At 42.5% G+C, this 23,358-nt stretch overlaps 1 protein-coding gene across 2 annotated transcripts in view; it reads left to right on the forward strand.

The window, feature by feature from the left end:
- The window catches only part of LOC139757124 (uncharacterized), a 459,373-nt gene that overhangs the window by 75,289 nt on the left and 360,726 nt on the right, over positions 1-23,358 (forward strand). For both annotated transcript variants that reach the window (XM_071677224.1, XM_071677223.1), the window contains exons 4-5: positions 6,200-6,304; positions 11,135-11,298. In XM_071677224.1, the coding sequence (XP_071533325.1) occupies positions 6,200-6,304; positions 11,135-11,298 (269 nt within the window). The remainder of the gene's footprint in view (positions 1-6,199; positions 6,305-11,134; positions 11,299-23,358) is intronic.

Consider the following 23,358-nt stretch of genomic DNA (forward strand, 5'->3'; position numbering starts at 1 on the left):
TATTCTGATGCTCTGTACATGCCTTCAGCCTTTCAGTCACTATTCCGTACTACTTACCAATCATACTCAACAAACTTACACCTTTGTAGCTTGTACACTCACATTTGTTCTCCTTACCTTTATACAGTGGCACTATACATGCATCCTGTCAGTACTTAGGCACCTCACCCTAACCCATCACCAAACAGTAACCCTGTCTTAAGATATTCAACTGCAATACCATCTGCTTCAGCCATGTTGCCACGTTTCATATGACTCAAGGCTTTCCCCCTCTTATGTCATCACTAAACCACTTTCCATGACTCTTACTTTGCATACCTCCCCATCTCCCTCCCCATCATCAGACACTTTCAGCATTCCTTACAAAATACTCACTCCATCTCCTCTTCCCCACATCTATACCAATTACCACTTCCCATTTTGTCTCTTTTGATGTTCCCATTTGTTCTCTATTTTTCACTCAGTTAACCCCTTTCCAAAATATCTTATTCTCCTGAAGTTAACTGATACTTGCTCATCCCCAACTCTCATTCATCCTCTTTTTCAGCCTCTAGCGCCTTTCACTTGACCTCCTGGTGTTTCCCTTGTACATCTCCCAATTATTCGCACTTCTTCCCCTTAAGTACCACTCGTACACCTGTCTTTTGTCTATAATTATAAAAGCAACTTTACTTCTTCATCCTCACACTCGCTAAGCTTCCTCACCTTCCTATTTCCCACCTTACAGCATACCATACACTTCTCTCACACATGCCAGCACTGCTTCCCTAGATATGTTCCATTCCTCATCCACTCCCATTGCTTCATTTACTCTTACCTTTGGCATTCTTTTTCACCTAATCTCTCCTGGTATTTTTCACACAAATTTATTGTCCGGGCTTGCTCACTTTTATCACCTTGTCTTCACTCATACATTTTCTCTTTTCCAAAAACCGGTACTTGTTAATATTTTCTATGAAAGAAACTGGCTTCTGATGGACTACCCACCTCTTGAAATAGTTTGTTGATATTTTCTATCTATATTGTTAGTTGTAAATTTTGGAATATGAAAGAAACTGGCTTCTGATGGACTACCCACCTCATGAAATAGAGTGTTAGAATGGGTTTTTACTCTATGTCAGGCACAAGCCACCATAGCTAACATGGTGGCTTGTGTTATCCACACCAACTGGACTAGCCAACATTGAGTGGGGGTTTTAGGAGGGAAGGGTAGTTCGAGTAGGGGGAGGAGAGGGCTATGCTAGGGATAGAGTGCTTGGGGGAGGTGGGGGCAGTGAAAGGTCAGAGAGAGAAGGACAGAGCAAGGTGTAAGGGTCCTGGGAGGGTAGGGTTCTGCAGGGGGTGGGTGTCTCAGGGGAGGGTCATACAGAGGATGGAAAGCTTAGGGAAGGGAGGACAGTTGTAGGGTTGTGGGATGGGGTAAAGAAGGGCTGTACAAGAGATAGGGAAAGGGGGGGCTGTATGAGTTGATGGCGGAAGGGAGGGCCATGTGTAGGGAGGGGGGCCTAGAGAGGTGAGGGCCATGTGAGATGCAGTGTTTTCCATAACCCCTTTAGGCCCTAGCCTGGTGAATATTAGCAATATTTGAAATATTACAAAAAGGTATTGGAACCATCAAAACAAACATCCTTTAAAACGAAATGCATCATCAACATTTAAAGTTCAGCTCTACACTGAGGCATTTGGAATTTGACATGCTTCAGCCATTTAAAGACACTGCATGTTCTGTTACCCAACATGTCATCCTTCACTTTCGTTTTCTTCTGCTTTGCTTGCTTGATGAATCTGCCTTAAATATCTTTTGATTTGTCCTAAAATGAAAGTTGACTGTCATCATCATCAGAATCTTGCAAAATCTCATATATTTACGCTTTAGCCCAGCAAGGACTGAGGTGGATTGTGCATGTTCCATCCCTCTATAATGGTTTTCTTTGCCATAAAAGTGCTTTGGATTTTTTTATACTCATGATAGAGGTATCCATACCTCTAGTCAGTATATAAAGGAGGCATTGGTTCCCTCAGATATTGGTAAAAATGATTAGAACATGTTTTACTTGGCTAGGACTCTACTGATTTTCATATGCAATATTTTAAGGGTAAGGGGTTAGAATATCACCCATGTCCAGATAAGACTTTAAAAGATTTTCATGGTCTCACTGCAAATTGTGTAAGAGAACATTTGTTTGTTCTTCCAGGCTTGTTTTAGTAAGGAATGTATCCAGCTGGATCAAGAAATTTGTTTTCCTTTTGCACATATGGCTGTCTGCTGGAGTTCTTGATGATTGCATGCACCATGGCTTTCTTAAGTTATCTTTTGCTAGTTAGGACCAATGAAGACGTCTGTGACATTTGATTGTTGTATGGTACCTCTGTTGAATACCATAACATCCTGCTAAATCATGTTATCTGACTCAATATTACATGTTTTTCATATTGTTTAAAAAAGTAATAAACCTTATAGTTTTGAATATTTTCAACAAAAAACAGGGAGTGACTGTGTTGTTGACTGGATGGTAAGGATATTCAATTTATGTATGGTTCATGGTGAAGTGCCTGAGGATTGGCGGAATGCATGCATAGTGCCATTGTACAAAGGCAAAGGGGATTAAGGTGAGTGTTCAAATTACAGAGGTATAAGTTTTTTGAGTATTTCTGGGAAATTATATGAGAGAGTATTGATTGAAAGGGTAAAGGGATGTACAGAGCATCAGATTGGGGAAGAGCAGTGTGGTTTCAGAAGTGATAGAGGATGTATGGATCCTGACAGGTGTTTGCTTTGAAGAATGTATGTGAGAAATACTTAGAAAAGCAGATGGATTTGTATGTAGCATTTATGGATCTGGAGAAGGCATATGAGTTGATAGAGATGCTCTGTCGAAGGTATCAAGAGTATATGGTTTGGGAGGTAAGTTGCTAGAAGCAGTAAAAAGTTTTTATTAAGGATGTAAGGTATGTGTATGAGTAGGAAGAGAGGAAAGTAATTGGTTCCCAGAGAATGTTGGTTTCGGCAGGGGTGTGTGATGTCTCCATGTTTGTTAAATTTGTTTATGGTTAGGGATGTTAGAAAGCTGAGTGCAAGAGTTTTGGTAGAGAGGGGCAAGTATGCAGTCTGTTGTGGATGAGAGGGCTTGGGAACTGAGTCAATTGTTGTTCGCTGATGATACAGTGCTTGTGGCTGATTCGGGTGAGAAACTGCAGAAGTTGGTGACTGAATAAAGTGTGTGAAAGAAGAAAGCTGAGAGTAAATGTAATTAAGAGCAAGGTTGTTAGGTACAGTACGGTTGAGGGACAAGTAAATTGGAAGGTAAGTTTCAGTGGAGGAAAAACTGGAGGAAGTGAAGTGTTTTAGATATCTGGGAGTGGATTTAGCAGTGGATGGAACCATGGAAGTGGAAGTGAGTCATGGGGTGGGGGAGGGGGACAAAGACTCTGGGAACGTTGAAGAATGTGTGGAAGGTGCGCTCATTATCTCAGGGAGCAAAAATGGGTATGTTTAAAGGAATAGTGGTTCCAACAATCTTACATGGTTGCGAGGCATGGGCTATAGATAGGGTTGTGCGGAGGAGGATGGATATGTTAGAAATGAAATGTTTAAGGACAATATGTGGTGTGAGGTGGTTTGATCAATTAGATAATGAAAGGGTAAGAGATGTGTTGTAATAAAAAGTGTGGTTGAGAGAGCAAAAGAGGGTGTATTGAAATGGTTTGGTCACATGGAGAGAATGAGTAAGGAAAGATTGACAATGAGGATATATGTTTCAGGGGTGGAGTGAATGAGAAGTGGGAGACCAAAATGGAGGTGGAAGGATGGAGTGAAAAAGATTTTGAGCGATCGTTGCCTGAACATACAGGAGGATGGAAAGGCATGCAAGGAATAGAGTGAATTGGAACAATGTGGTATACCCGGGTTGACGTGCTGTCACTGGATTGAACCGGGGCATATGAAGTGTCTGGGGTAAACCATGGAAAGTTTTGTGGGGGCCTGGATGTGGAAAGGGAGCTGTGGTTCGGTGCATAACACATGACAGCTAGAGACTGAGTGTGAATGAATGCAGCCTTTATTGTCTTTTTCTAGCACTGCCTTGTGCGCATGCAGGGGGAGTAGGATGCCATTTCATGTGTGGCGGGGTGGCAATGGGAATGGATGAAGGCAGCAAGTATGAATATTTACATGTGTATATATGTATATGTCTGTGTATGTATATGTATGTGTACATTGAAATGTATAGGTATGTAAATGTGTGTGTGTGGGCATTTATGTATATACAAGTGTATGTGGGTGGGTTGGGCCATTCTTTCGTCTATTTCCTTGCGCTACCTTACTTACGTGGGAGACAGCAACAAAGTATAATATAAGAATATAGTAATACTCTGCATTGTTGTTTGCTAATTGTTATTATGTAATGAATGATAAATTGTTTCTTGCTGTAATGAATAGGATTCACTGACAATTGTTTCTTAACAGCAAAACTATACAAATTTGTAGAATTACTAGCAACACCTGTCAGATGGCATTTTGTCAAGGTCAGGTATGTACTGGCAACACTACCTCCACCTCTGTCAGAAAGCCTTCTGCTGTCTCATCTTGGTCTACTTTTGTTACTGAAAGAGTTAGTGTTTGTAAAATCACTCTCCACATGATTAGCATTCATAAAATCACTCTGCAGTTGATCCAAAGACAGGTGATCATCAAATAATTCATGATTATCTATTGCCTGGTCCTCTAACTTTAACCAAAAGTTGCTCCATTTCCTTCCAAGGAAACTCATGAAAATGCTTTCATTGGCATAGCTGAAAGATGACTGACTTTGGGGAGATATTATTGTATACTGATACCTCAGCCACCAACCAGGCTTGGTGTACAGCCTTGAAATTGAGATGTGAAACTCAATTTGTGAATATCCCTTTGGAGGCATTACTCAGCTCACACAGATATTTGTCTGGGGGCATTATGGGATTAAATCTGGTATATCCTCCTTCTGTGTCTTGGAATGTGTTGCATTCAGATGAGGATTGTTCTGTTATATGGGCAAAGTTGATGTGAAGGGAAGTTCATTTCTTTAGATTTTTGTAGATGTTGAAGGCACATACTGTAGGGGATATTCTTGAATATTCTAAAAGTTATTTGCACAAATTTTGTAATGCAATTCACTGAAAACTATTTAGATAAGATGGCATACAACTTAACTGAGTGAAATGTTACACCATATACATCTATTTCGTTCCCTTTAATTTATGCTCTACTACTACCAGGCATATGAGGTACATCAAGCATGTATGGTTAACATGTATGATATTTTTAGAAATGTTTTTTTGGATACGAGTACTAAGGGTTTTTATTACTAATATATTTATTATATTGTAATAGGCATAATTACATAACATGAGGGTCCATACCTTGTACATGCCTCCTGAACATATCCTCATAGACTGCCAACTGTTTGAAAAATTTAGTTGGTAGTATCTAGTAACAATAACCAAATATGTATGTCGCTCTGTGGCAGATGCAGGTGATTCAAGAATCTTGACCTTGTATGCAATGGCTGCATGAAACAGAAAGAAAATGCAGGTTCATCTTTGGTCAGTCCACTGCAGAATGACATGCTTTCAGTTACTGGAAGGGCTCTCTTTGTTGATAAATTTTTGTTTTAAAGAATGAAAAACCATTTCTCAACCAATGGCAAACTGGTATGAGCATCCATTTAGCTTTCCTTTCCATTCTTCCTTCTTTTCTTAAAACGAAAAAGGTTGTCTAGATTTTTGAAATTGGCAGGACAAAATCAGAGATAGCAATGATCAGTGAAAGAATGAAGGAGGCTGGCATCATCAACTTGGATAGGTTGTTGAATCTCTGTGAATGAACATCTGCTGGTCTCAAATGTTTTGGGGTCATCAAAGGGTTTGAATCTTTATAGGTACTCAGTATTTTGGGGGTTTAAATTGATGTTTCAACCCCCATTGATTAAAACATGTCAGATATTTATAGGGTTCTTCCTATGGTAGGCAAATGACTTTTTATCCCTCAAAATATGTATTTTCTAATTCTAACTACTTGTTGCCAAGAAACATCAATATTTATCTTGACTCTTGGTGCAATTCTTAGTTTCAAATTGTTCTACATTCTCACTTGTCTTCCCAGTTTGCTCATTTGTACTTCGTTTATCACAATTTTATTTTCTTGTATTTTATACTATTTCAGATGATGGGAAGTCCAGTAGTTCAGCTATCATGGTTGGAAGCTTATGGGGATCGTTTACTGGATCTTTCTTTGAGAATCCTACCATAGCCAAACAAAAAACTAATGGTAAGTTACTGTACTAGGTATAAGGCAGCTAGGGGAAACCATGGACGGACCTGGTTGTAGATAGGGGGCTGTAGTTTAGGTGCCACCAGTTGCATGAGCATGTACAGTCATCCACTTCTTTCATTGTACTTTCCTCCTAACCTACATCAGTATCGAACTCACACTGTATGATACAGTCCTGCAATTCTTTCATGAGAAATGCCACCTCACTCCTCTGTTCTTGTCTTGACAGTGACCCCAGACTGTACCTTCTGAACATTCCCAGACCATTCCACCCCTTCCCCCTTCAACTTAGTTTGACTCATAGCCAAAACATCCAGATTCCTCCCATCATACATAGCAACTGTCTCTGCCTCTTCTTATCCTGGTTACATTCATGCACAGGCACCCCAGCCTGAACCTGCAAGGAGAAATCCCTGTTTAACTCTTTCTTATGTTATAGGTTGTACCTCTCTGATCCAGTTATCTGTGGTCCAATAACTCTGCTGCCATTAGTTTGTGGATCTGCCACCATGGCGGCACTGATAGCAGTGCCAAGGCCCCAAAATCTGTTTACTCTGCAGCCAAGCTAATTAACAGTCCTGTCAATTTCTTTTATTCAGTTTTTTGCTGAAAATGAAAGCCAGAAAAGTTTAAAGTTTTGGAAAACTTTGAAAGGTGCAAGGAGTACAGAATTAGACAGTGCACTTATAAAGTGCACTTATAAAGTGTCTTGGGAGTAAATGAGAGGACAAGGGCAAGGGAAGGAGTAGCACTACTGAAACTGGAGTGGTGGGAGTTTGTGATAGAGTGTAAGAAAGTAAACTCTAGATTGATATGGGTAAAACTGAAAGTGGATGGAGAGAGATGGGTGATTATTGGTGCATATGCACCTTGGCATGAGAAGAAAGATAATGAGAGGCAAGTGTTTTGGGAGCAGCTGAGTGAGTGTGTTAGTAGTTTTGATGCACAAGACGGGGTTATAGTGATGGGTGATTTGAATGCAAAGGTGAGTAATGTGGCAGTTGAGGGAATAATTGGTGTACATGGGGTGTTCAGTGTTGTAAATGGAAATGGTGAAGAGCTTGTAGATTTATGTGCTGAAAAAGGACTGGTGATTGGGAATAGCTGGTTTAGAAAGAGAGATATACATAAGTATACGAATGTAAGTAGGGGAGATGGCCAGAGAGTTTTATTGGGTTATGTGTTAATTGATAGGCATGCGAAAGAGAGACTTTTGGATGTTGATGTGCTGAGAGGTGCAACTGGAGGGATGTCTGATCATTATCTTGTGGAGGCAAAGGTGAAGATTTGTGGAGGTTTTCAGGGAAGAAGAGAGAATGTTGGGGTGAAGAGAGTGGTGAGAGTAAGTGAGCTTGGGAAAGAGACTTGTGTGAGGAAGTACCAGGAGAGACTGAGTACAGAATGGAAAAAGGTGAGAACAAAGGAAGTAAGGGGAGTGGGGGAGGAATGGGATGTATTTAGGGAAGCGCTGATGGCTTGTGCAAAATATGCTTGTGGCATGAGAAGTGTGGGAGGTGGGCAGATTAGAAAGGGTAGTGAGTGGTGGGATGAAGAAGTAAGATTATTAGTGAAAGAGAAGAGAGAGGCATTTAGATGATTTTTGCAGGGAAATAATGCCAATGACTGGGAGATGTATAAAAGAAAGAGGCAGGAGGCCAAGAAAAAGGTGCAAGAGGTGAAAAAAGAGGGCAAATGAGAGTTAGGGTGAGAGAGTATCATTAAATTTTAGGGAGAATGAAAAGATGTTTTGGAAGGAGGTAAATAAAGTGCGTAAGACAAGGGAACAAATGGGAATGTCAGTGAAGGGGGCAAATGAGGAGGTGATAACAAGTAGTGGTGATGTGAGAAGGAGATGGGGTGAGTATTTTGAAGGTTTGTTAAATGTATTTGATGATAGAGTGGCAGATATAGGGTGTTTTGGTCGAGGTGGTTGCAGAGTGAGAGGGTTAGGGAGAATGATTTGGTAAACAGAGAAAAGGTAGTAAAAGCTTTGTGGAAGATGAAAGCCAGCAAGGCAGCGGGTTTAGATGGTATAGTAGTGGAATTTATTAATAAAGGGGTGACTGTATAGTTGACCGGTAGGTAAGGTTTTTTAATGTATGTATGAGTCACGGTAAGGTGCCTCAGGATTGGCGGAATGCTTGCATAGTGCCATTGTACAAAGGCAAAGGGGATAAGAGTGAATGCTCAAATTACAGAGGTATAAGTTTGTTGAGTATTCCTGGTAAATTATATAGGAAGGTATTGATTGAGGGGGTGAAGGTATGTACAGAGCATCAGATTGGGGAAGAGCAGTGTGGTTTCAGAAGTGGTAGAGGATGTGTGAATCAGGTGTTTGCTTTGAAGAATGTATATGAGAAATACTTCGAAAAGCAAATGGATTTGTATATAGCATTTATGGATCTGGAGAAGGCATGTGATAGAGTTGATAGAGATGCTCTGTGGAAGGTACTAAGAATATATGGTGTGGGTGGTAAGTTGTTAGAAGCAGTGAAAAGTTTTTATTGAGGATGTAAAGCATGTGTATGTGTAGGAAGAGAGGAAAGTGATTGGTTCTCAGTGAATGTTGGTTTGCAGCAGGGGTGTGTGATGTCTCCATGGTTGTTTAATTTGTGTATGGATGGGGTTGTTAGGGAGGTGAATGCAAGAGTTTTGGAAAGAGGGGCAAGTATGCAGTCCGTTGTGGATGAGAGCTTGGGAAGTGAGTCAGTTGTTGTTCGCTGATGATACAGTGCTGGTGGTTGATTCAGATGAGAAACTGCAGAAGCTGGTGACTGAGTTTGGTAAAGTGTATGAAAGAAGAAAGCTGAGAGTAAATGTGAATAAGATCAAGGTTATTAGGTACAGTAGGGTTGAGGGACAAGTCAATTGGGACGTAAGTTTGAATGGAGAAAAACTGGAGGAAGTGAAGTGTTTTAGATGTCTGGGAGTGATTTAGCAATGGAAGGAACCATGGAAGCGGAAGTGAATCATAGGGTGGGGGAGGGGGGCAAAAGTTCTGGGAGCGTTGAAGAATGTGTGGAAGTTGAGAACGTTATCTTGGAAAGCAAAAATGGATATATTTGAAGGAATAGTGCTTCCAACAATGTTATATGGTTGCAAGGTGCAGGCTATAGATAGAGTTGTTCAAAGGAGGGTGGATGTGCTGGAAATGAGATGTTTGAAGACAATATGTGGTGTGAGGTGGTTTGATCAACTAAGTAATGAAAAGGTAGGAGAGATGTGTGGTAATAAAAAGAGTGTGGTTGAGAGAGCAGAAGAGGGTGTTTTGAAATGGTTTGGTCACATGGAGAGAATGAGTGAGGAAAGATTGACCAAGAGGATATATGTGTCAGAGGTGGAGGGAACGAGGAGAAGTGGGAGACCAAATTGGAGGTGGAAAGATGGAATGAAAAAGATTTTGAGTGATCAGGGCCTGAACATGCAGGAGGGTGAAAGACGTGCAAGGAATAGAGTGAGTTGGAATGATGTGGTATACCGGGGTCGACGCGCTGTCAATAATTGAACCAGGGCATGTGAAGCATCTGGGGTAAACCATGGAAAGTTCTTTGGGGCCTGGATGTGGAAAGGGAGCTGTGGTTTTGGTGCATTATACATGACAGCTAGAGACTGTGAGTGAACGAATGGGGCCTCTGTTGTCTTTTCCTAGCACTACTTTACGCACATGCGGGGGGGAGGGGGGTTTTCATTTCATATGTGGCAGGGTGGCGACGGGAATGAATGAGAGCAGACAGTATGAATTATGTACATGTGTATATATGTATATGTCTCTGTGTATATGTATATGTATACGTTGAGATGTATAGGTATGTATATGTGTGTGTGTGTGGACGTGTATGTATATACATGTGTATTTGGATGGGTTGGGCCATTCTTTCGTCTGTTTCCTTGCACTACCTCGCTAACACGGGAGACAGCGACAAAGTATATTGGATATCAATACTTGTGGTTTAAGCTCTCACGTAATGGTCTAAGCATTTCTGGGAAGATGCTTATTGAGCAGGCCAAAGTTTTTCATAGAGAACTAAAGCTTGGCTATGACTGTAAATTTTCACAAGGATGGTTACACAATTTTAAGTGAAGACTTGGAATTTCAGTACATAGTGTTTGCGGTGAAAAGTGTACTGATGTGGAAGCTTGTAGCGTAAAATCATGTTAAAAGAATCGATGAAAATCCAGTTCTCTATTAAATAACCAACAGCAATGTATACAGGGTGAGAGAGAGTATATGAGCTGGCTGCCTGGCTGGAACTGACGCAGCACAGGCTGGTTGCTTTGACAATAATAGTAAAAGAACAGCAAGAGTCAACCAAACCTAACTACCACCCTATGGTTGTTTGTTACATTAACTACTCATCACAAAGCTGTGACAAAGTTTGTGGATGAATTTGCACAGCTAGTGGCATCAGGAAGCTTAGTCCCAGAACAAGTGTATAATACTGATGAAACTGCCCTGTATTGGTGTCATATGCCATGAAAAACCCTCGCCCAAGGTATTAAGGAGTCTCCATCTGGGGGTACTTATGATGTAATCTGATGTAACAATAAAAACCTTGTTTGGAAGCATTGATGGTTGCATTATTTCCTGTTTTAAGCTTCGATAACACAGCAGTATATATGTGGAATGAACTAGCAAGGTCTGGCAGGGTCAAGTTCTGTTTTGTGGCATGTTCAGTGGTCTGGCAGTGGCCAGGTCCTAAGGTTGCCAAATTAAAGAGGCTCTACCTGTATGTTTATTTCATTATATTTCCTTCAAAGGCTGCCTCTTTGGTTTTGACTTACTATTAACAAAAGATCAATGAAATGTAACAGACTGTAATCTTGCAGATTCCTGTGAAGTATCAAGTGGAACAGAGAAAAGCATTGTGGCTACTCAACCTCCACGCAGTAGTGCTAGCTTGCCATCTCTGCAGTTAACTACTAGTCCTGTGTCTACGCAACCACGCACAGCCAACGTAGAGGATCATCCTGATGATAGAAAAGAATGCCAAGTAAGGGCCTACAGCTTTTTTAGATTTATTTTTGTTAACATATCCCTCTTTTCTTGTAGTGACAAAACACTTCAGCTTCCTTGTTTCTTTAACATAACCTTTTTTTGATGACTGAATGCAGAAGTCCTCATTAAGGCCGAGTTTTGAATGAGAAAAGGGGCAAAAGAAATAAGGAAGGGGAAAAGAATGGTCCAATAGTCTTTAGAGAAGTGGAAAACTAACTTTCAAAAAAAGGAATGTCATAATTTTGAGGAATGATATAAGAAGGTACAGAGTTCCAAAGCTTTATGGTACTGGGAAAGAAACAGATTTCAGATTGGCCTACACTTGAATTGCTAATGGTCACATAGTAATTTCGAATTGCAGAGGATTTTCATGTGGTTAACTGATAGGTGGGGAAAGAAACTGTTATATCAGCTGAAGAGAGAAAGTAATATAAGGGCACACTTTAGGGAGAGTGGATTGAGTTTAAGGCCAGTGAAGGAGGTTTAACCTTTACGTAGTGGTATTGGTGATGTTTGTCCATTGCTATTTCACAGTGAAGAAAAATAGAATTTTTTTTCCTATGAAATGATAGATTGGTATGTAAAAGGGAGAGGAAAAACACAGAGAATATAAATTCCTGTATGTTGGCCTGTTGCAGTGCTGACTGAGGGGCAGAGAGGTGTGCAGTTGACATGTGTGATGGCTCTAGAGAAAAGAGAGGGACATGGATTTCTTTCTTTTTCTTGTAACTTGGTTTCAACCTTAACTTTTATTTCAAGCACATGTATGCATAGTGTTGGTGTTGAATAACATGAGTATATTTAGAAATAATACGCTACACACACAAAATAATTTTAAGGAGGGAGAGTGGCTGATATGTGTGGGGACGGTATTGGAAGTTTGTTTCGTTTGAAACGAACACTCTACCCTTGTCTCATGCACATGCGCATCATTGGTAGTGAATCCATGAATCAATTTTGAAATATTACAGAACTGCACAGAAAATGAGTGTGAGGAGATATAGTGACTGGTATAGATGGAGAGGATATTGAAAGTATTTTTTCTTTGGAAATATTTTTGCCCTGTACTCTTTTACTAAAAGTCCTCCATCATCCTAGGATTATATAAAGAGAAAAGTAGGTAGAGGTAATGCCTAATGTTTCAACCCATTATTTCTACCTAATGCTCTCGCCGTGATATTCCTACCTACTACTTCTACTTAGTTTTTCTGCTTAATGCTCTGGCCTAATGTTCGTACCTACTACTTCTGTCTATTGCTCCTACCATATTGCCAAATGGTAGGGCTAGCACAGAGTGCTCATTGCAGAAAATCTATTATTACAAAGAAAGAGTTGTTTGAGTTACGTGTTGACAAGTGTTATGTGTGAAAAGGAGAGATTGTATGATTGCGGACAGAATGCCAGCAGTCCCAGTGTGGCTATGCAAAAAGAAAAGACAGCTTACTGGGTCAGAGGAGAGCATCTTAAGAACTGCTGAAGTGCTAGTACGCTATGCAGTCGTCACAAACCCTCCTGATACTCAGGTGGGTGGTACAGGTAACATACCTCCCTGGTCAGTGGCTGCCTACCAAATTTTGTACACTAAGTATTCACAGATTCATAACTTATGTTTTTCTGTTCATCCACTGTTCTGATACTATAAAAGTACTTTTTTTTTATGAGATGGCATGGGCAGCTGAGGCCCTAATCAAGTCCATACCATTAGTGCTATTTTTTTTTCTATACTTGATTGCTGTTTCTCATGTCAGTGTGGTAGCACCAGGAAACAGATGAAGAATGGCCCATCTACTCATATACACATGTATATACATAAACACCCATGCATGCCCATTATTTTTATATTTTCTTATTATACTTTGTCGCTGTCTTCCCCGTTAGTGAGCAAGCGCAAGGAAACAATGAGAGAATAGTCAACCCTCCCACATACACATGTATATACATACACGTCCACACGCACACACACATACCTGTACATCTCAACGTATACATATATATACACACACAGACATATACATATATACACATGAACATAATTCATACTGTCTGCCCTTATTCATTCCTGTTGCCACCCTGCCACACATGAATTGACAACCCCCTCCCTTTACATGTGCGCGAGATAGCACTAGGAAAAGACAACAAAGGCCACATTCTTTCACACTCAGTCTCTAGCTCTCATGTATAATACACCAAGACCACAGCTCCCTGGTTTACCCCAGACGTTTCACATGCCCTTGTTCAATCCATTGACAGCATGTCGACCCCGGTATACCACATTGTTCCAATTCACTCTATTCCTTGCACGCCTTTCACCCTCCTGCATGTTCAGACCCTGATCGCTCAAAATCTTTTTCACTCCATCTTTCCACCTCCAATTTGGTCTCCCACTTCTCCCTGCTCCCTCCACCTCTGACACATATATCCTCTTTGTCAGTCTCTCCTCACTCACTCTCTCCACATGACCAAACCATTTCAAAACACCTTCTTCTCTCTCAACCACACTCTTTTTATACGTTCATATACTTACATGTACATATCAACATATATTTTATTTATTTATTATACTTTGTTGCTGTCTCCTGCGTTTACGAGGTAGCATAAGGAAATAGATGAAAGAATGGCCCATCCCACCCATATACACATGTATATGCATAAACGCCTACACACGCACATATACATACCTCTACATTTCAAAATATACATACATATACATACACAGACATATATGTGTATACACATGCGCATTTTCATACTTGCTGCTTCCATCCATTCCTGTCACCACCCTGCCACACATGAAATGGCACCCCCCTCCCCCTGCATGCATGCAAGGTAGTGCTATGAAAAGACAACAAAGACCACATTCCTTCACAATCAGTCTTTAGCTGTCATGTGTAATGCACTGAAGTCACAGCTCCCTTTCCACATCCAGGCACCACAAAACTTTCCATGATTTACCTCCAAGCTTCACATGCCCTGGTTCAATCCATTGACATCACGTCAACCTGGTATACCATACTGTTCCAATTTACTCTATTCCTTGCATGCCTTTCACCCTCCTGTATGTTCAGGCCCCGATCGCTCAAAATCTTTTTCACTCCATCCTTCCACCTCCAGTTTGGTCTCCCACTTCTCCTCTTTCTCTCCACTCTGACACATATATCCTCTTGGTCAATCTTTCCTCACTCATTCTCTCCATGTGACCAAACCATTTCAATGCACCCTCTTCTGCTCTCTCAACCACACTCTTTATTACCACACATCTCTCTTACCCTTTCATTACTTACTCGATCAAACCACCTTACACCGCATATTGTCCTCAAACATCTCATTTCCAACACATCCACCTTCCTCTGCACAACCCTATCTGTAGCCCATGCCTCGCAGCCATATAACATTGTTGGAACCACTGTTCCTTCAAACATACCCATTTTTCCTCTCTGAGATAATGCTCTCACCTTCCACACATTCTTCAATGCTCCCAGAACCTTCACCCCCTCCCCCACCCTGTGACTCACTTTTGCTTCCATGGTTCCATCCACTGCTAAGTCCACTCCCAGATATCTAAAAAACTTCACTTCCTCCGGTTTTTCTCCATTCAAACTTACCTCCCAATTGACTTGTCCCTCAACCCCACTGAACATAATTACCTTGCTCTTATTCACATTTACTCTCAGCTTTCTTCTTTCATACACTTTACCAGACTCAGCCACCAGCTTCTGCAGTTTCTCACCTGAATCAACCACCAGCGCTGTATTATCAGCAAACAACAACTGACTCACTTCCCAAGCTCTCTCACCCACAACAGACTGCATACTTGCCCCTCTCTCCAAAACTCTTGCTTTCACCTCCCTAACAACCCCATCCATATACAAATCAAACAACCATGGAGACATCATGCACCCCTGCTGCAAACCAACATTCACTGGGAACCAGTCACTTCCCTCTCTTCCTGCTCATACACATGCCTTACAACCTCGATAAAAACTTTTCACTGCTTCTAGCAACTTACCTTCCACACTGTATACTCTTAATACCTTCCACAGAGCATTTCTATCAGCTCTATCATATGCCTTCTCCAGATCCATAAATGTAGCATACAAATCCAACGCTATCATACCCTTCTCCAGATCCATAAATGCTACATGCAAATCTATCTGGTTTTCTAAGTATTTCTCACATACATTCTTCAAAGCATACACCTGATCCACACATCCTCTACCATCTCTAAAACCAAACTGCTCTTCCCCAATCTGATGCTGTGTACATGCCTTCACCCTTTTAATCAATACCCTCAACATATATACATGTGTATATGCATGTGTATGTGGGTTGGTTGGACCATTTTTTCTTCTTTCCTTGCGCTACCTCGCTAACGAGGGAGACAGTGACAAAGTATAATGAATATAGATATATATGTTGTTTTGAATCTTTTTACTGGGAAGGATCGTCAACTATGCACATGGATAACACTATCTTGGAGTTATGGGATTAAACCAAACACCAGTATCAAAACTACGTATAATCCAAGAAATAAAGAGTACAAAATAACAGGAGCACATTAATCAGGCACAAATCATTTACATTAACACTGAATATGAGTTCAGTGTTCCAGGTAAGATTTCAAACTGGGAGATCTCTTTCCTTTATGACAATTTGACTCTAGCAACGTGATTCAAGATACACTAATTCATTGGACACCTCTGTGACAAGTTACAATACTCTGTGACACTCGAACCTAAATGACAGAGGCAGTGCAACACCGTAGAGTTTCGTATAGTGCCACTTTACACAGTGATCATAGGGTACAGGTTTGAGACAGAGGGGACCCCTACTTACCTGCTGGGCCTGCGGGATAGATAGGAATCATGGCCCAACGGGCATCAGAGGTTTTTATTGATGGGAGGAGTGAGCTAGGAGCAGCCTGCCCCTGTTGCACTGATCTTAGGTGGGATTGGAGAAAGGTTACCCAAAGTACCACTCTTGATTGGCTGGAGGCCTAAGGTCCAGCTGTGATTGGAGGAGGATGGCTCATAGTGCCATTCCTACTTGGCGGGATTCCTAAGGTCTGGCTGTGACTGGAGGAGAGTGGCTCATAGTGCCACTCCTGGTTGGCTGGAGGTCTTAGGTCTGACCCTCATCTTGCCTAAGGCCCAACCTCCTCTTCTCCTGATGGTAACGACGATATACAGAAAGCCATATTTCCTAGCTGACCTCTTATCTTGACCTCAGTTGTCTGGTGCCTCAGACAGGGGAGAAATGACAGGCCCAAGTGTTGAGGGTAACTGGATTGATGGCCCGGCATGACCCCTGCTATTGACCTTGGCCATCTGGCGCCTCAAGTATGGGAAAGACGACAGGCCTAAGTGTTGAGGGTAATTGAAATGATGACCCAGTTAGGGGAGTGAAACCTAAGCCGAGATAACGGAGGCCCTGCCCCCCTTCTCTGTCATCCTACAACATAAAACACCACTTACAGCATAAACAAACAAAGGGACACAAATATGAACATGGGGCACACACACATGTTCATAACACCCTCCTCCTTAAAGGAGAAAATTCCTGGAAGAGGAATTTTCTTACCTTAAGAGCGGGATAAACAGTCTGCTAGCACATTATATGCACCAGCAATATGGTGAATATCTAAATTATACTCTTGAAGGAACAAGGCCCACCTAGTTAACCTTTGATTCTTATCTCGGAATTTTTTAACACATTTGAATAGGTGGTGGTCAGTATACACCCTGATAAGATTGTCTGAAGTGAAGGGCACAAGTATACATGTAAGTCCTGCAATGCAGGTATCAAAGACAAGAGTTCCTTCTCAATGGTAGAATATGATTCCTTTGGGCTTGATTGAAGTTCTTACTAAAATAGGTTACAGGATGGTCAGCCTTCTCTGCATCCTCCTGCAAAAGGACAGCACTATCTCCTACATTACTGGCATCTACTGCTAACTTGAACGGCTGGTCAAAATCAGGAGCCTGCAAAATAGGACTATTACAAAGTATGGCCTTTAACTGATGAAAGGCTGTCTCACACTGCTCATTCCAAACATATCTAACATCTTTCTTCAATAAATCCGTTAGTGGGGCCACGAGTGTTGCAGAATTAACAATGTACATCCTGTAGTACCCAACCATACCCATAAAATGTCGCAGTTCTCTTCTAGATCAGGGGGCACCCATCTGGGATAAGGCTTGGACTTTTGCAGTTGGTGGGGCTAGCTCACCTTGACCTGATCACATAGCCCAAATACTGCATCTTGGCCTTCACAGATTCGCATTTGTCTCAATTGAGAACAAGGTTAGCCTCATTCAAGACCGTCAGAATGTTGTCAAGTCTTTGTAGACGTTCATCCCAACTCTGTATATCACAGTATCATCCAGGTAGACGACACAACCAGGCAAGTCTCTGATGAGGATGTCCATAAGTCGTTGAAATGTGGCAGGGGCATTCTTCATGCCAAAAGGCATCACTTTACACTTATAAGCCCATCCTAACACTACAAAGGTACTGATGTCTTGTGCTTTCTCTGTTAATCTAATTTGCCAGTACCCCTTCCTGAGGTCTAGTTTTGTCAGACAGTGAGCATTGCCGACACGATCTGTGCAGTCTTCCACATGCGGCAGGGGGTAACTATTAGATCTTGTCACCTCATTAACCCAGCGGTAGTCAATACAGAACCGATAGGTCCAATTGGGCTTGGGTACGAGAGTAACAGGGGAGCTCTCTCTGACTGACATGGCTCAATCAGGTCGTGCTCCAACATATAGTTCAGCTCCTTCTGAAGGATGGCTGCTTGTTGTGGACTCACCCAGTAAGGAGCTTGTTTGACAGGCCAGTTATCTCCTGTGTCTGCATCATGGCTTGTGAGCGAGGTCTGTCTAGGTGTGTTTCGGAAAACCTCCTGGGTGTTTTGACAGCAGGGCAGACATTTGCACACATTGTTTTTCCGTTAGATTTGAAAGTTTCACCTCTCACTTCCTGTCCGTGCCTCTGTCTGGTTCCCAGGTCTCCAAGGCACCTGCAGCTGGGTCATCATCCTCATCACATACAGCTACCGTTGAACGTTGGATGATGCAGACTGGCACAGTCAGTTCCATAGGGGGAGGATCACAATTGAAATTTGGTTTACGCATATTGATGTGGCATAATCTCCCACCTCTGCTCCTGTCGGGGGTCAAGATAAGGTAATTTGAGTCTCCTACACTCCGGGTAATGGGCTGAAAATGGGCAGCCAGGGGCTGTCCTGATTGGGGTAGTAGAAGCAACACCTCATCCCCCGCCTCAAACCATCTCAATTTAGATCGTTTGTCATACCATCTTTTTATTCATACTTGGGTCTCTGTTAGATTCTTTTGAGCGGCTTCCCAACACCTCTGGAACTTCTCCTCTAACTCGCTAACAGAGTCCAACAGGCCTACACTTTCACTCTTGTTCAGCCACACGTCTTTCAGTAACTTACGAGGCCCTCGGACCTCGTGGGTAAACATCAGCTCAAAGGGGGAGAAACCTAGGGACTCATTAGGCACTTCTCTTGTGGCAAAGAGAAGAAATGGAAGTCCCTTATCCCAGTCTTTAGTGTTGTCGGCACAATACTTCTTTAGCATGAACTTCAGAGTGGAATGGTAACGTTCCAAACCCTCAGGATTTGTTGAAAAGTCCCGGACATGAAATTGAATCCCCGATCAGATTGCACCTCTTTAGGCAGTCCAAACTTCGTGAAGAAGCTAAGCAGCTCCCAGACAACAGTCTTGGCATTCATGCTTCTTAATGGTATTGCTTCGGGATATCTTGTGGCCATATCAATGATACTTAAAATGTAATGGTGGCCAGATGAGGCTCTTGGCAATGGGCCCACAATGTCAACTATGACCCGGTCAAATGGAGCTTCAAATGGGGGAATAGGAACTAAGGGAGCAGCCTTAAGCTTCTGATTAGGCTTTCCCATCACTTGACATGTATGACATGTCTTTACATACTGAGCGACATCCCAGTGGACTCTAGGCCAACGTACACTCCGCCACACTTGGTTAGGGGTATTTCTCACCCCTAAATGACTGGCGAACATTGAGTCATGTCAAAATCTCCCTTCTGTAGGGACGTGGCACCACTACCTGGTGGACTGTCTGCCACTCTTCGTCTTCCCCATTATATGATACCAGACACCATTTCCTCATCAGCAGCTCATCCCAGAAGTAATAACCGTCAGTCGATTCCTCAGCTGACTCAAACAGTCTCTCAAACTCTGGTTCGGCTCTCTGTAATCTCTTCAGATTCTGCTGAGACAAATCATCAGCCTCATCCGTTGACTCTTGCTCCTAGTCTAAACCAGCAAAGAAGGTATCCCCCAGCTCCACCTCACTTGTCTCACTCTCAGAGAGTGATTGCAGTCTCTCTGCCTCAAGCTCTGTCCCTTTTGGCCAACAGCCTGCTTTCTTAGCGGACATGGACCAGGTAATTGCGCACATGGGGAATACCCCTGGTACCTCTTCCTCAAGTTGCTCTGTCTCTGTGGACTCCACTGGTCTCACCAACACCGCTGGTGCTGGTGGACTCATGTTTCCCCCCGCTAGGTCATTGCCTAACACAAAGTCCACTCCTGAGACAGGCAACTGACCCACACTCCCCACCTGGGCAGGGCCCATGAAGAGATCTGTTTCCACACTCACATCGGCTAGTGGAACTGCCTTGAGACCCAACAGCCCATCTAGTAAGACTCGGTGCTTAGATTCTCCTACTGGCACCAAGCCATCCATCATCAGGGATTGCAGAACACCAGAATCCCACAATACAGTCACGTTTCTTTGGGTTCCACCGCTATGGACATATCCCTTAGACAGGAATGCATTGTAGTTCCCCCGAAACAGATCCTTAACTGCAGACTAATTACCACTCTTGCAGCTCCTCACTTTCCTAAGAGCAGGGATAGCCTCACCTACATTACTAGGTGGCCCTAAAGTTGAGAAGAGACTCACTGGCCTACGCTTGGTAGAGTCTGGATTCCTTCACCCTAGCCCAGCAGTCTCTCACCTGGTGCCCAATCTTGCAACAGTTAGAACAAACCTTAACTCTCTTGGAGTTGTGGGGTTACATGATTTTTGGATATTCCTCTGCCATCAAAACCCTTTGAATGTCTTTATGCGTCAAGTTTGAGATTTAGGACGTACTCATCTGTTAGTTCCCCAGCCTTCTCAACAATCCTCGCCTCTTTGATGACTAAGTATCTCAGTACATCATGGGTACACTGTCCTTACATTCCTTGAGAACTATTAATTCTGAAACTGCCTCAAAATCACAAACTTGTTCGGAGTGTAGCCGCTGCACGTATAACCTGACCTTTTCATGAATGTTATCTGCTTAGTCTTGATCAGGATGCCTATTTTTAGCTCTAAACTTGAGTTGGTATGCTTCCGGATTTAAATGATAAACTCTCAGCACTGCCTGTTTCACGACCTCATAATCAGTACACTGGTCACCAGTCAACGAGGTGTATGCGGACTGAGCCTTACCAACAAGGAGGGGACTTAACACAGTCGTCCAAGATTACATCAGCCAAGAGAGCTGATGGGCAGTCTTCAAACTTATGGAAAATGTAGTCACGTCATCTTCGCAGAACTTTGGTACAACATCCACATTTTTCAAATGAGATAACACTGGTTCTGGTCATGGCACACTTTGTCGTAATTTCACTCATTCTCATGCTAGCCTAGCTTGTTCAGTCCATTCGTTCTGCATATGTAGTTGAAGATGCAAGCATTTGGGATTGACATTGACATTACTGTAAAGCTGGGGAGGGACTAAAGTTTTTGCTGACTCCAATGGTAGGACGGTATCGTCAACGCTGATTTCAGCATCAGACTCGGCACCTATGATCTGCTCACCAACAAGCCTATACGCAACAAGCTTTAACTCATAACTTGTTAAAGATGTAATGTCCTTGAGAGAGGGCTCAGATCGACAGAAACGTTCACCATCAGCGTCTTTGGTCAACGACATGATTAACAAATCGAGGAGATTCTGTTAATGCAAGAAACATCCTGGCGAGGTCACCAATTTCTTATGAATCCTCCCACTGGGAAGGATCATCAACTATGCACATGGATAATACTATCTTGGAGTTCTGGGATTAAATCAAACACCAGTATTAAAACTACTTATAATCCAAGAAATAAAGAGTACAAAATAACAGAAGCACATTAATCAGGCACAAACTGAACGTGAGTTCAGTGTTCCAGGTAAGATTTCAAACGGGGAGATCTCTTGCCTTTATGACAATTTGACTAGCAACATGATTCAAGATACACTTATTCGTTGGACACTTCTATGACAAGTTACAATACTCCATGACACTTGAACCTAAATGACAGAGGCAATGTAACACCATAGAATGTCATATAGTGCCACTTTACACAGTGATCATAGGCTACAGGTTTGGGATAAAGGGGAAGCCCTCTTACCTGCTGGGCTTGCGTGATAGATAGGAATCGTGGCCCAGCAGGTGTCAGAGGTTTTTATTGAAGGGAGGAGCGAGCCAGGAGTGGCCTGCCCCGCCCTTAGTCTCAGGTGGGATTGGAGAAAGGTGACCCATAGTGCCACTCTTGATTGGCTAGAGGCCTAAGATCCAGCTGTGATTGGAGGAAGGTGGCTCATAGTGCCACTCCTACTTGGCGGGATTCCTAAGGTCTGGCTGTGACTGGAGGAGAGTGGCTCATAGTGCCACTCTTGGTTGGCTGGAGGGTCTTAGGTCCGGCCCTCATCTTGCCTAAGGCCCAACCTCCTCTTGTCCTGACGGTAACGAAGATATACAGGAAGCCATATTTCCTAGCTGACCTCCTATCTTGACCTCAGTCGTCTGGTGCCTCGAACAGGGGAGAAATGACAGGTCCAAGTCTTGAGGGTAACTGGATTGATGGCCCGGCATGATCCCTGCTATTGACTTCGGCCGTCTGGTGCCTCGAGTATGGGAAAGACGACAGGCCTAAGTGTTGAGGGTAACTGAATTGATGACCCAGTTAGGGGAGTAAAACCCAAGCTGAGATAACGGAGGTCCTCGCCCCCTTCTATTCCATCCTACAACACAAAACATCACTTACAGCTTAAACAGACAAAGGAACACACGTATGAACATGGGGCACACACGCATGTTCGTAACAATATATATATTTTTTTTCATACTGTTCGCCATTTCCCGCGATAGCGAGGTAGCGTTAAGAACAGAGGACTGGGCCTTTCAGGGAATATCCTCACGTGGCCCCCTTCTCTGTTCCTTCTTTTGGAAAAATAAAAAAAATGAGAGGGGAGGATTTATATATATATATTTTTTTTTTTTCATACTATTCGCCATTTCCCGCGATAGCGAGGTAGCGTTAAGAACAGATTTCCCACGTTTGCGAGGTAGCGTTAAGAACAGAGGACTGGGCCTTAGAGGGAAAATCCTCACCTGGCCCCCTTTTCTGTTCCTTCTTTTGGAAAATTAAAAAAGAAACGAGAGGGGAGGATTTCCAGCCACCCACTCCCTCCCCTTTTAGTCGCCTTCTGCGACATGCAGGGAATACGTGGGAAGTATTCTTTCTCCCCTATCCCCAGGGATTTATATATATATATATGTATATATTTTTCACCACTTGCACCTTTCTCTTGACCTCCTGTCTCTTTCTTTTATACATCTCCCACTCAATTGCATTTTTTCCCTGCAAAAATCGTCCAAATGCCTCTCTCTTCTCTTTCACTAATACTCTTACTTCTTCATCCCACCACTCACTACCCTTTCTAATCAACCCACCTCCCACTCTTCTCATGCCACAAGCATCTTTTGCGCAATCCATCACTGATTCCCTAAATACATCCCATTCCTCCCCCACTCCCCTTGCTTCCATTGTTCTCACCTTTTTCCATTCTGTACTCAGTCTCCCCTGGTACTTCCTCACACAGATCTCCTTCAAGAGGTGAAAAAAAGGGCAAATGAGAGTTGGGGTCAGAGAGTATCATTAGATTTTAGGGAGAATAAAAAGATGTTCTGGAAGGAGGTAAATAAAGTGCATAAGACAAGGGAGCA

This window comes from Panulirus ornatus, chromosome 24 (genome assembly GCF_036320965.1).
Source record: "Panulirus ornatus isolate Po-2019 chromosome 24, ASM3632096v1, whole genome shotgun sequence".
Classification (NCBI taxonomy): Eukaryota; Metazoa; Arthropoda; class Malacostraca; order Decapoda; family Palinuridae; genus Panulirus; species Panulirus ornatus.